Below are 10572 nucleotides of genomic sequence, written 5' to 3' on the forward strand. Positions count from 1 at the left end.
CTGTCATCAAATCTTAACCGTCGCTGTAAGACAAAGTACTTCGGCAGCGTGGCTGGAGTTCGTACTTCAGATCATTGTCACTTAGTCACTAAGCAGCACCCGTGAACTAATCACCACAGAAGACCGAGCCTTTAGTGACACGTCCAGCACCTTCGCAGCCTGTGACACGGATGAACACTTGTTCAGACTGTCGTCCGGGTCTGGTGTGCCAGTACGCACACAGCGTTTCGGCCAGTTAACTCTCCGGCCGTTGTTAGGTGTTACTGAATCCTGAGAAGAACTGAATGGAGTTTGGCTTTCAGCCATGTACGCATCGCAGCTAGAATTCTCGACTTCAAATTGCTGCACTTCGAACAAAAGTCTTCTGATGACACGTCTAGTGCTGTACCAACTGCGCTAACTGGGAAGGACACCTTTCCGATTGGCGTAGCTGGTGGAGCGTGTCCCGTGTGTGTGCTGCGTGCGTGTCATCAGGACTTAACAACGTACTGAGCTGCTACGACTGAATGGCGTGCCGGCCTCTCAGGCCCTGTCACACTGCCACCGCTACCCAAATGATGCATACACAGGGATCCGTCTCGAAATGTCCCTGACGGTCGGTGAGGCGGGAAGCCCCATTTCTTATTACAGCCTTCCTAAGTGCGGTTTTGATAACAACAGTTTTCAATATCTGGCTGATCTTCAAGAAAGTGCTTGAGTACTTCTTGCTGTCTCGAGATCGCATGCCAAATTCTTCCCCACGATGTGCTCACCGTAACGTGTGACAGCCCCTGCGCCTTGGTGACATCTCCCTGGCTGACGCCCTGGAGCATTTCCATGGCCCTCGCACGAACGCCTCGACAGAGCCTGTTTAGTATTACCCATGTTAAATGTTCGGTGATGTCTGACATCTGTGGCTCGATAAAACCTAACGAATCGGTCATTACAAGACCAAATGTGGTGACGGAAGGTGACAAAGTACTTATGAAACACCCTGTAATTTGCTCTCCTACACCAAGATTGACTGCGCGTGATCTAGGTCCCCAGAAATAAACCTACAGGGCACCTTGCAAACTCTTGCTGATGCTGTTCCGTTCATTCAGTCATCCCGATGTTGTAGGTAAGTGGTTCGCTGGTAGAACTGGGGTTGATGCGGCGTAAGCATTTCTAGCATTAATTCGGTTACTGCTATCATAAAAAGCGACTTAGCAAAGCGTGTTTGTTGCGTCTCATGATCATGCCTCTGGCATTTCCATATGCCAGCAGAGCATTGAGCTTACGAGCCATTTGAGATATTTTTCAGCCGTTTTTTTCATGGAATTCCCTGTAACTTTTCGTGTTTTCCAAACTGCGGCTCCTCAGTGTTAGAAAGGTATCATCTTTAACGGATGGAACATGCCGAAATGCATCGCATGAGTGACAAAACTCACACACGTACACACATGCACACACACACACACACGCGCGCGCGCGCGTGCACGCACGCACGCACGCATATATGCAAACATGCGCGCGCCAACCACCTACACAGACACGCGCGCGCGCGCGCGCACGCACGCACGCACGCACGCATACACACACGCAGTGGAGGGTGGAGCTTTAAAAGACATGGTGGGAGAGCAAAATGGGGTTGAATCTATATTTGGAAGGTGAAGCGGGCTTAACATTTCCGTTTGTCCCCTTTCCAGTGATTTTAGCCTTGAGGTTGACTCGTTATTGAGAGTGTGGCTCAGCTTTGGGGGGGGGGGGGGGGCGGGGCATGGTGTTCTCAAGGGCTACCAATTTTTCGATGCACGTCTCAACACCAGTTTCCTCACGTGTAAGTAACACCAACTTCCATCCAGCTGTCATTTCACATGTATATAGCATGAGCGCAGTCAGATCCTCAATAGTGGCGTGATGTTATCGGGGAGTCACAAAGTCGCGCACTTATTGACAGCCTGAGCAGTGCACCACTTGTGCAGGTTTTGGACAGGTCTGAGCACCTCCAACAGAGACGAAGGCTTAGCGCCACTCTCAGCTTACCTGGCGTCCCTCACAGCCGCAGAATAACGGCCATCGCCGCCGCCTGCAGACGTCCGCCTGTGCCGCAGCTGCAGCTCTGCATTAGCCCGACCTGGCGCACCAAGTGCGGCGATGGCGGCGCGGCTGGAGCGCCTGGCGCCGGGCACGGCTGTAGGCGGCGCCGCGTCCTCCCGCCGCCGCCGCCCGGTCCGAGCTCGGCGCCGATCGAACGGCGCTGACGTCATGCGTCGGCGGCGCGGCCGCCGGTGCGCCGCCGACGGCCGCCGACGACCGCCCGCGCCGCCATTCATAAAACAGGTCCCGCCGGCGTGGCCGTCCGACGGCCGGGGACCAGTCAGGGCCACACAGTCCCGGGGCGTACGGGGGCCGGGGTCCGGCCAGGGTCACACAGCCCCGGGACTTATAGAGGCCGCGATCCGGTCAGGCTCACACAGCCCCTGGAACTCACAGAGGCCGCGGTCCGGTCAGCATCACACAGCCCTGGGACTTACGAGGCCACGGTCCGGTCAGGATCACATAGCCCCTGGGACTCACAGAGGCCGCGGTCCGGTCAGGATCACACAGCCCTGGGACTCACAGAGGCCGCGGTCCGGTCAGGCTCACACAGCCCCGGGGCTTACAGAGGCCGCGGTCCGGTCAGGATCACACAGCCCTGGGACTTACAGAGGCCGCGGTCCTGTCAGGGTCACACAGCCCTGGGACTTACAGAGGCCGCGGTCCTGTCAGGGTCACGCCATCTCGGGGCTTGCAACGGCCGGGCCGTCTGACGGTGGGTCTTCATGTCCCACCAGGGGGGGGGGGGGGCTCCGCATGTTTGGGCCACGGTCCCCGGGGCGCGCGGATATGCTCCTCTCCTCTGTCCAGCCAGAGGAGCTCCGGGTGTCGAGGGCTCGGGCGCGGGGACGCGCAGAGATGCCCGCTCCCCCCCCCCCCCCCCCACACCGTCCAGCCAGAGAGGCTCCGAGTGTCGCGAGCCGGGCCACCGGGGCGCGCAGAGGCAGGATGTGTCTCGGAGCCAGCTACTCCCGCGAGGCATGTATCGGGGTAGTTGATCCATTTCGAGGGCACTGAGTGGGGCCCCAGGTATAGCAAGTAAGGCCAGGCGCAAACAGCCCGCTTCACTTGCTCTAAATCTCCGCTGATCGTGACGAGCGATCCTTTACTCACCGGCTCAAATTGCATATAATCCCAACTCGCGTGCTGCTTAAGGCCCGCTTTCGCAATCTTTTGCCTTTCGTACCGAGAAGCGTGGGCAGAATAGCCCATGGCCTTCACTCCTTAGCGATATCCGTAAACGTCGTTATCGTTTTTCAATATTTCTTTTTATCGCCGGCTGCGCTGGAATGAAAGTCACTGCTCCGCCATCAGAGCACCGAAGCGACCATTACTCATCAGATATGAGTGTCACCGGACGTTGTTTTCAACATCCCACAAAACCGGGACAAGGACAGATGCGGTATTCGGTCCGCATTCCACAGCCGGCCGACGACCACATTCCCGCAAAAGCCTCTTGTTGCCCGATAGAAGCCCGTCCAGTTTTTATCTTCGTTGCGAATTTATACGAATCGGAGGTAAATTGCCGGCTTCAAGCAGGCGCCGCGTACTTTCCACGCATGCGGCGACGGCGCGAGCGGAGCTTGGGCACCCCAATGGTGTCTGTAGCTGGGATTCCATGCTGCGGGAGCCGCCCAGCCAAATCCCGATGGTACTAAACCTTGATGCGTGACGGGCCGCGATCGAAGTTTCACAAGAAAACGAGAAGCAGTCCGAACCTCGGCGATCGCCTGACCGCAGCATCCGCAGCCCCATCCGGTTGAGGGCTCCCCTCAGCCCCGGTCCCGGACGGGGCGAGGCCCGCCCATAATCACGACTTAACGACTTAGCCGGCCATAGATTAGCCTACTGCTTAATGCACCGGACGGCGTTTGAAGGTTAAGCGCAGGGGCCCCCACCGGGACTGCAGGCAACCTGGCATCGCGCGCGTCTTTCGCTGCGACGGCGGCAGGCCGAGCGGACCCAGAGGCGGAGGCGCGTGCGGACCAGCGTGGACGTCTTCGGCAGCAGCGGCCGCAGACGACGGCGCCCCCTTCCGGTACCGGCCGAGGCGTCGTCGGCTTGAGTCGGCTCAAGGCCAGCCGGGGCGGCCGGGCTTCCCACCGCAGGAGGAGCAGGGCTCACCGCTGCACGCGCCGCCAGCGCTCAGTCGTGCACTATGCGGACGCTGGGGAGGAGCGCGCTGCTGCTGCTGCTGGCGCTGGTCGCCTGGCCCCGGTCGGGCGGCGCCGAGCCTCAGCGGGCTCCGGTATTCGCCGAGGGGGGCTTTGCTGGGCCTGTTGTTCCGCAGCGCGGCTTCGGTGCGCCGCCACAGCTGGACGTGCTGGCCGTGCCGATCGTGACCCCGTGCCGCACTGCGGACGGCGGGCCAGGCCGCTGCGTCTCGGCGCTGACCGGCTTCTGTGAGGCCTATCCAAGCTTGACGACGCTGCTTGCCGCCCGGCCCATCCTCTGTGAGCAGCAGGGGGCCGACGTGGTCTTCTGCTGCCCAGAGCCAGTCCGCGCGCCTGTGCCGACGGCGGCCGGCGGCACCACGCCCAAGCTGACCAAGACGCAAACCAACGTGGTGACGATCACGGAGGTGGTGACAGTGCGGCCCGTGACCACCGTGGTACTGACGCAGTTTGTGACGGGGGAGGAGGCGGCCACGACGGTGGTGAAGCCCACCCGAGTGCTACCGGTGGGCCCGCCGCCGACCGTGGCCAAGCAGCTGACGCCGCCGGGGCCCCCACCGCCACCGAGACGCCCACCGCCGCCGCCGCCGCCGACCACCACTACAACCACAACCACAACCACCGAAAGGCCGACCACCACCACCACCGAGCAGCCAACAACTACCACCACCGAAGAACCAACTACCACAACTACAACTACTACCACCACCGAGGCGCCAACCACCACCACCACAACCAGCTGCCCCCAGTGAGCGTCCGCCGAGCCGGCCCCAAGCGCCGGCGGCGGTCCGCTGCGCCACCGACGGCTCGTCGTGGGTGGCACTGGTGGGCAGCCGGCAGCGTTGGCTGTGTGCCGGCGCGCTGGTCGGGCCTCGGCTGGTGCTGACCTCCGGCCGCTGCGTGCTCCGCCGGCCCGTCAGCTCGCTGACCGTGCGGCTGGGCGAGCGTGACCTCAGCTCTAGCGCCGACGGCGCACACGTGGACCTGGCCGTGCTCCGCGTCGTGCTGCACCCGCTGCAGGCCGGCGGGCGACACGACCTGGCGCTGCTGCTGCTGGAGAGGCTGCCGGCCGGCTTCCAGCCCGTCTGCCTGCGGCGCCCTGGCGCCGGCAGGCGCGTTGGTGACTCTCGGCTGGGGCTTCAGCCCGCTGGCGGTCGGCGAGGCGGCGCAGTCAGCGGTGCTCACGCCGACCGCCGTGCGCGAGGTGAGCGCCGCAGACTGTGACGCCACCTACCAGCTCTTCCCCACGTACGAGCGCGAGTTCCCGCGCGGTGTGGGGGACACGGAGGTGTGCGTGGCGGCAGCGGGGGAGGACGCGCCCGACCGCCAGTGCCCGCAGGACCGCGGCGGCCCGCTGGTGACGGTGGACGCCGTCGGCCGGCCGCGCTTGGTCGGCCTGATGCGGGAGGCAGCCGGCTGCGGCTCGGACGTGCTACCCAGTGTCTACACCCGGCTGGAGCCGTACGAGTCCTGGCTGCGGCAGGTGGCCGCCCAGATCTCGTAGTCGGCCCTCGGCGGGAGGGCGGGGGTGGGGTGGGTGGCAGAGCCTCTGCCTAGGTCACCCCCGGCGACCGACGGCAGGGGGAGGGGAGTTTACGGGGCGCGAGCATCGAGGCTAACAGAATCTAACTCCGCACCGTCCATTCCAGAAGTGGGCAGCTGGTCACGTTATATGTGTGAAACACTATCTCTGCGGTACGTAACTAGCTCCAGTGTAGAAAATCAGCGAAGTCGCTCTTGACAAAGCACTGGCTAACATTTGCCTTTCACCTGTTATTCCTGGGAAAGTTTCCAGGAACGAAGCAGTGATGTTGAGTTTGACAGAAGCAATGGACATTTGGTCAGACAAATAAACTGTTGTGGACGGTAACAGGAGTCTGTCATGTGTGGAGTGCCAAGAATGATAGGGGGGGGGGGGGGGTGCGACTGGTCTGGTGGCATCCTCGAATGTTTGGATTTTCAACGGCTGGTGCCGTGATTGTTCGCAGCCGTGCACATATCGTGCAACGCGGTGGACCGTCAGTGATAGCGCCTCCATGTCTCGCTAGGATGTTCTAACCAATGTCCGGTGAAGAATATATGATTTCAGACAACTGAAGTCAATTGTGTCTGCGTCGGGGCTCATGGAGTCATCTTCTGACATCGAGCCATCACTGACGTAAATTATCTTCCCTCGCGACTGGCAAGCCCGGAGGATGGAAAACGAGAGGGAGGTGAAAAATGAGAGAGAAAAATGAGAGAGAACTCAGAATTGTGAGGGCGGGCAGGGGCCTCACAGTGGAAGAGGGATCGCACCTTTGTGCATTTGGATATACGAGCATCCAAACACTAAGCTTTTGCGTCCAGTTAAAGCATGTTAGGCCACAATGTCGACTGATATTGGACATTTTCCTACGGGGAAGCCTTCCTAAGGGCTCTGTTGCCTGGTGAGATCACCAGGTAACAGAGCCCCTAAAAAAGCTAGCATCCTTTTCGTTTTGTACGTCCTTTTCATAAGTGAGCTGATGACTTTGATACTATATATATGTATATAAAATAATTTGCTTTCGTCTGGTCATCTGTGTATCTTGTCACATATGTCAGAAACGAACAGCTGCGCGGAGTAATGGGGTGTGTCCAAACCATGCCCCGTTCCTCCGCCCCCCCCCCCCTCGCCCCCCACCTAGGCGGGGGGCAGGCGGAGGGACGCCTAGACAGCGACCACAGCCGCCTGAAACATGCATGAACAGCCGAGAGCAGTCTCTACACGGATCGCAGACGGCTTCGGCCCCGCCTCCCTTCAAAACGAAAAGCATGTGTATCATTGCCGTGGCGGCTGGGTGGAACTTGCTCTCTCCACATTTTCCACGGCACATCTGACCGGCAGTCCAGCCCGGCTGAATCGCCACCATTTATTCGGATCACGCCCTGGTGACATACTGGGTACAAGCGCTGCCTTGCACCTGTGCTGCAAAGTTGACACAATTTGTTGTGCCTGATTTAGCGACGATTTGATGTCTACCGTTTCCCATGCTGTGTTGACGTGCCTTGAGACGATTAATGCATATCATTTACATGAGCCATATTGTGGCCAGCTGCTGTGCATGAGCGCTTTGTAAAGCTGCGGCTTAAGTCAGCTCCAATGTGCATGGCTGCATCCAGCCTTTTATGCATCATCTGACTCACGACATGTCATGAGTTGCAGGTGTTCCTGGTGATCTTTTGGGATAAGTTTTGATATTAAATGTCACCGCGATCTAGAGGAAGCTTTCAGAAATGCCAAAAATAAAGCATCCATTTAAGAACTGTGCTGCGTGTGTAGCGTTCCAGGAACGTTCACAAGCAGACGTAAAGCATCCTGAGTATGTGCTGCTGCGATGTTATGCGCAGTTTTGCGGGGTTGTTTTCGCAATCCAGAACGCAGAACGCTAACTTAAGCGTGCCTTCAAGATTGTTGAATGATATATAGTGCAGCAGCGCGTCCCGTAAAAACAGCCTGCGTCACCCGTATCCAACAGGGGACGCGAGAAGCCGGTCGGATGACCGCCAGCACCGGACGCTTGGAGAGCGGGGGAGCGGACTGCTGGTGGTCTTCCTGTTTGTTGATGTTTATGACGTGCCAACTGCAATGGCGGTTCTGCGTCTGCAGGGCTGTTTGCACGTCTGACAGTAACATAGATTGGTGACATCGGGCGAAGAGATTGCGCATTCCGAAACAAACTTTTCGAGTTACATTTATAAGTGTTGACGAGATACCCATTGACTCATTTGGTACCCTCTTTTTGGTGAGCATTATATTTACCTACGCCATTCTACTTGCACGAAGGTTTGGCCGCATCACTGGCTCAGGCGGGAGGGAGGTACAGCTTAGTGGTACTTTTCATTTAACACGCGCCCGGGTGGTCGGCAAGATACGCTTCACTCGGGTGGGGGTGGGGAGTCAATTTGGTCCCCGGAGATCTCGGGAACTAAGAGAGCCAGAGACACCAAATTTACAGGGTGTGTTGACCTGTACGTGAACTCACTTGGGTCAAATTTTCAGGTTCCTAAGTTATGATCTTTGGGTCAAAAAAGGTCAGACAAAGTCAAGTTCCAGGCTGGTCTCCAAAGTGCCCCCAACACCTAGATCACCGTTTCTAAGCAAAAGGTCACGTGCTCGTTCAAGGTCAGTGGCCTTGTCTGACCTTTTGAAGGTCAAGGTGACCAAAATCATACCAGATTGCTTTGAGTTTTGACCTTTGTCTGCCCTTCAAAACTGGTATTACGTCAATGTAATTTGCTCATTTAACTGTTGCGTCGGCTAAGAATGCATCTCAGAGATGTATGCCTTCGTCTAACATCCCGTTGTTGGATCAGATTAAAGGATTCCCTAGAAACTGCCTTCGTGGAGACCATGGCCTGACTTTGACTTGCCATAGATCAGCGGCCTTACAAGGTACATCTAAATGTTTGATGCCAAACGATTCGTTATTCAATTGTCTACAACTATGCAAAATTTGGCGCGGTTACGCTGCGCCGTAGGAGACCATTTCAGAAAAACCTTCGACGGGGGGGTTATGTTGACCCCTCCGCCCACCCGAGCGCGTGTTAAGCTCCTGACGTTACGGCGCAAGGCATGGCTCAGCAGTGATACGTTCACATTTTGGTGAGCTACCAAAATGTGAACAGAACAGCTTCCGCTTGGACATGCCCACAACCACCGCCATAGGAAGCTCCTGTGTGCTTGATTGGTTGTTTTGAAAGCTTTGTTTCGTTACCATTCTTATGGTCATTACTGGATGAATGATATCGACCACGTTTATGGCAAAAGCAGTCGCTTTAAGGTGGTGTTCAGAGGGACGCGTGAATGCCCTCTATTCCAGGCACCAGTGTGGTTTCTTATGTTGGACGATTTGTTACGCTCACGTTACTTTACGCTACGCATGTTACGCTACAGGATTTGCATCACACTCGCACTTAATTGCCAGTCAGTTTGAGGGTTTTCTTAAACACTATACCCCGTGCAAAATATATCAGGCCAGGACTGCAAAGGTACGCAACCCAGTAATAATAAGTAATAAGGGCGTCGCGCACGTGCACGTTGCTCTTGCGACTGAGTCGCTATCCGCACGCCATCTATCTGAAGCAATGATATGGCGTCCTGCCACCAGGTCCATATTGCTGGGCATTCAGCAAACCAGCTCACACATCAAAACCATACAGCGAAACCACGGCAAACCATAACGCAGCCTACAGTCTCTGGAGCGCGCAGGGATCCATCCATACAGACAAAAGCCGTAACTTATTTCCGGCATATTTGGACAGCAAGGCAAGGGAGGCTTGCAAAATGCTCTACACAGTAGGCTCGTTAAATGGGTTTGGGGGTGGGGGCTAAACAGTGAAGCATGACGAGCATATCTCCAAAGTGGAAACTTCCCAGATTTGGCCAATTCTCATCTCAGAGCTGAGAGGAGGGGGGGGGGGGGGGGAGCGCTGGAGCCCAAGTGCAGGGTGGGGTGGGGGGGCTGGAGCCCACTCAACTGAAAGGGAAACCACACTCCTGCTTCAGCTCTGACGCAGCTGCAGCTCCGGCTGTATCTGAGCTGCGCGTCACCGCGGCATAGACGCAGCTCCGGCGCAGCTGAACAGCTTCCGCTTGGACTAAGCTTCAGCACGGCTGCGCAGCTTGGAAGATCGAAGGCACCCCCTGCACAGTTGCGCAGCCTCAGTTCGGGAGGAGCTTCGGGACATGCCCACAGCCACGGTTCACACGCCGTCGCCCAGCTCCACCCGCTGCGGCCCTCGAACGAGACGTACTCCGGCTGGGCCGCTGCGGCTATGCCATCGCTCGGCGCGGGCCCCTGCCATAGCTGGCACGCCGACGACTGCTCCAGCGCCGGAGTGGATGAGAAGCGCGGCGGTGATGTACGCCTCAGGTGCGGCTAGGAGGGCAGCTCGCGCTGGACCGGCCGGCTAGTCACCGCCACGTGCTGAGGAAGCGCAGTGCGTAGCTTAGCTTTCAGCCGCGAGCTGGAGGCGGAGTACAAGACTATCAAGGCGACGAGCAGGATCATGGTACGGTACATATGTGGTACTTAGTATACATGATACGTAATATACATGACAATATATATATATATATATATATATATATATATATATGCATATATATATATATATATATATATATATATGCATATATATTGTCATGACAAATGCAATATATATATATATATATATATATATGTAATGATCGAACCAAACCCATGCGAAATTTCTCAATAGAAATTCGAAATTTCTCAATTCTCTCAAATTTCCCCCGTCCGCCTGCCCTGTTGTCACGTTCCTGTGTCAAGGGAAGGTTTGCTGGCAACACGCCAAA

The 10572-nt window shown here is 57.1% G+C and overlaps 1 protein-coding gene across 1 annotated transcript; it reads left to right on the top strand.

Annotated features, from left to right (window-relative positions):
- Window positions 1-583: 583 nt before the first annotated feature.
- Window positions 584-5736, top strand: LOC119092246 (uncharacterized). Its single transcript, XM_037215217.1, has 5 exons — window positions 584-599; window positions 4551-4680; window positions 5153-5256; window positions 5345-5589; window positions 5641-5736. Exons 1-5 carry the CDS (start codon window positions 584-586, stop codon window positions 5734-5736), a joined length of 591 nt encoding a protein of 196 aa, XP_037071112.1.
- Window positions 5737-10572: the final 4836 nt, after the last annotated feature.

The sequence above is a fragment of the Pollicipes pollicipes genome, unplaced genomic scaffold (genome assembly GCF_011947565.3).
Source record: "Pollicipes pollicipes isolate AB1234 unplaced genomic scaffold, Ppol_2.1 Scaffold_3447;HRSCAF=4054_pilon_pilon_pilon, whole genome shotgun sequence".
In the NCBI taxonomy this organism is placed as follows: domain Eukaryota; kingdom Metazoa; phylum Arthropoda; class Thecostraca; order Pollicipedomorpha; family Pollicipedidae; genus Pollicipes; species Pollicipes pollicipes.

What these genes read in the sequence shown, in the direction of transcription:
- LOC119092246 (XM_037215217.1), top strand. An exon ending in ACCACCGTGGTACTGACGCA is followed by an intron (nt 4,681 to 5,152) that starts GTTTGTGACGGG and finishes CCGGCCCGTCAG; the next exon opens with CTCGCTGACCGTGCGGCTGG. An exon ending in GCTGCACCCGCTGCAGGCCG is followed by an intron (nt 5,257 to 5,344) that starts GCGGGCGACACG and finishes TGGCGCCGGCAG; the next exon opens with GCGCGTTGGTGACTCTCGGC.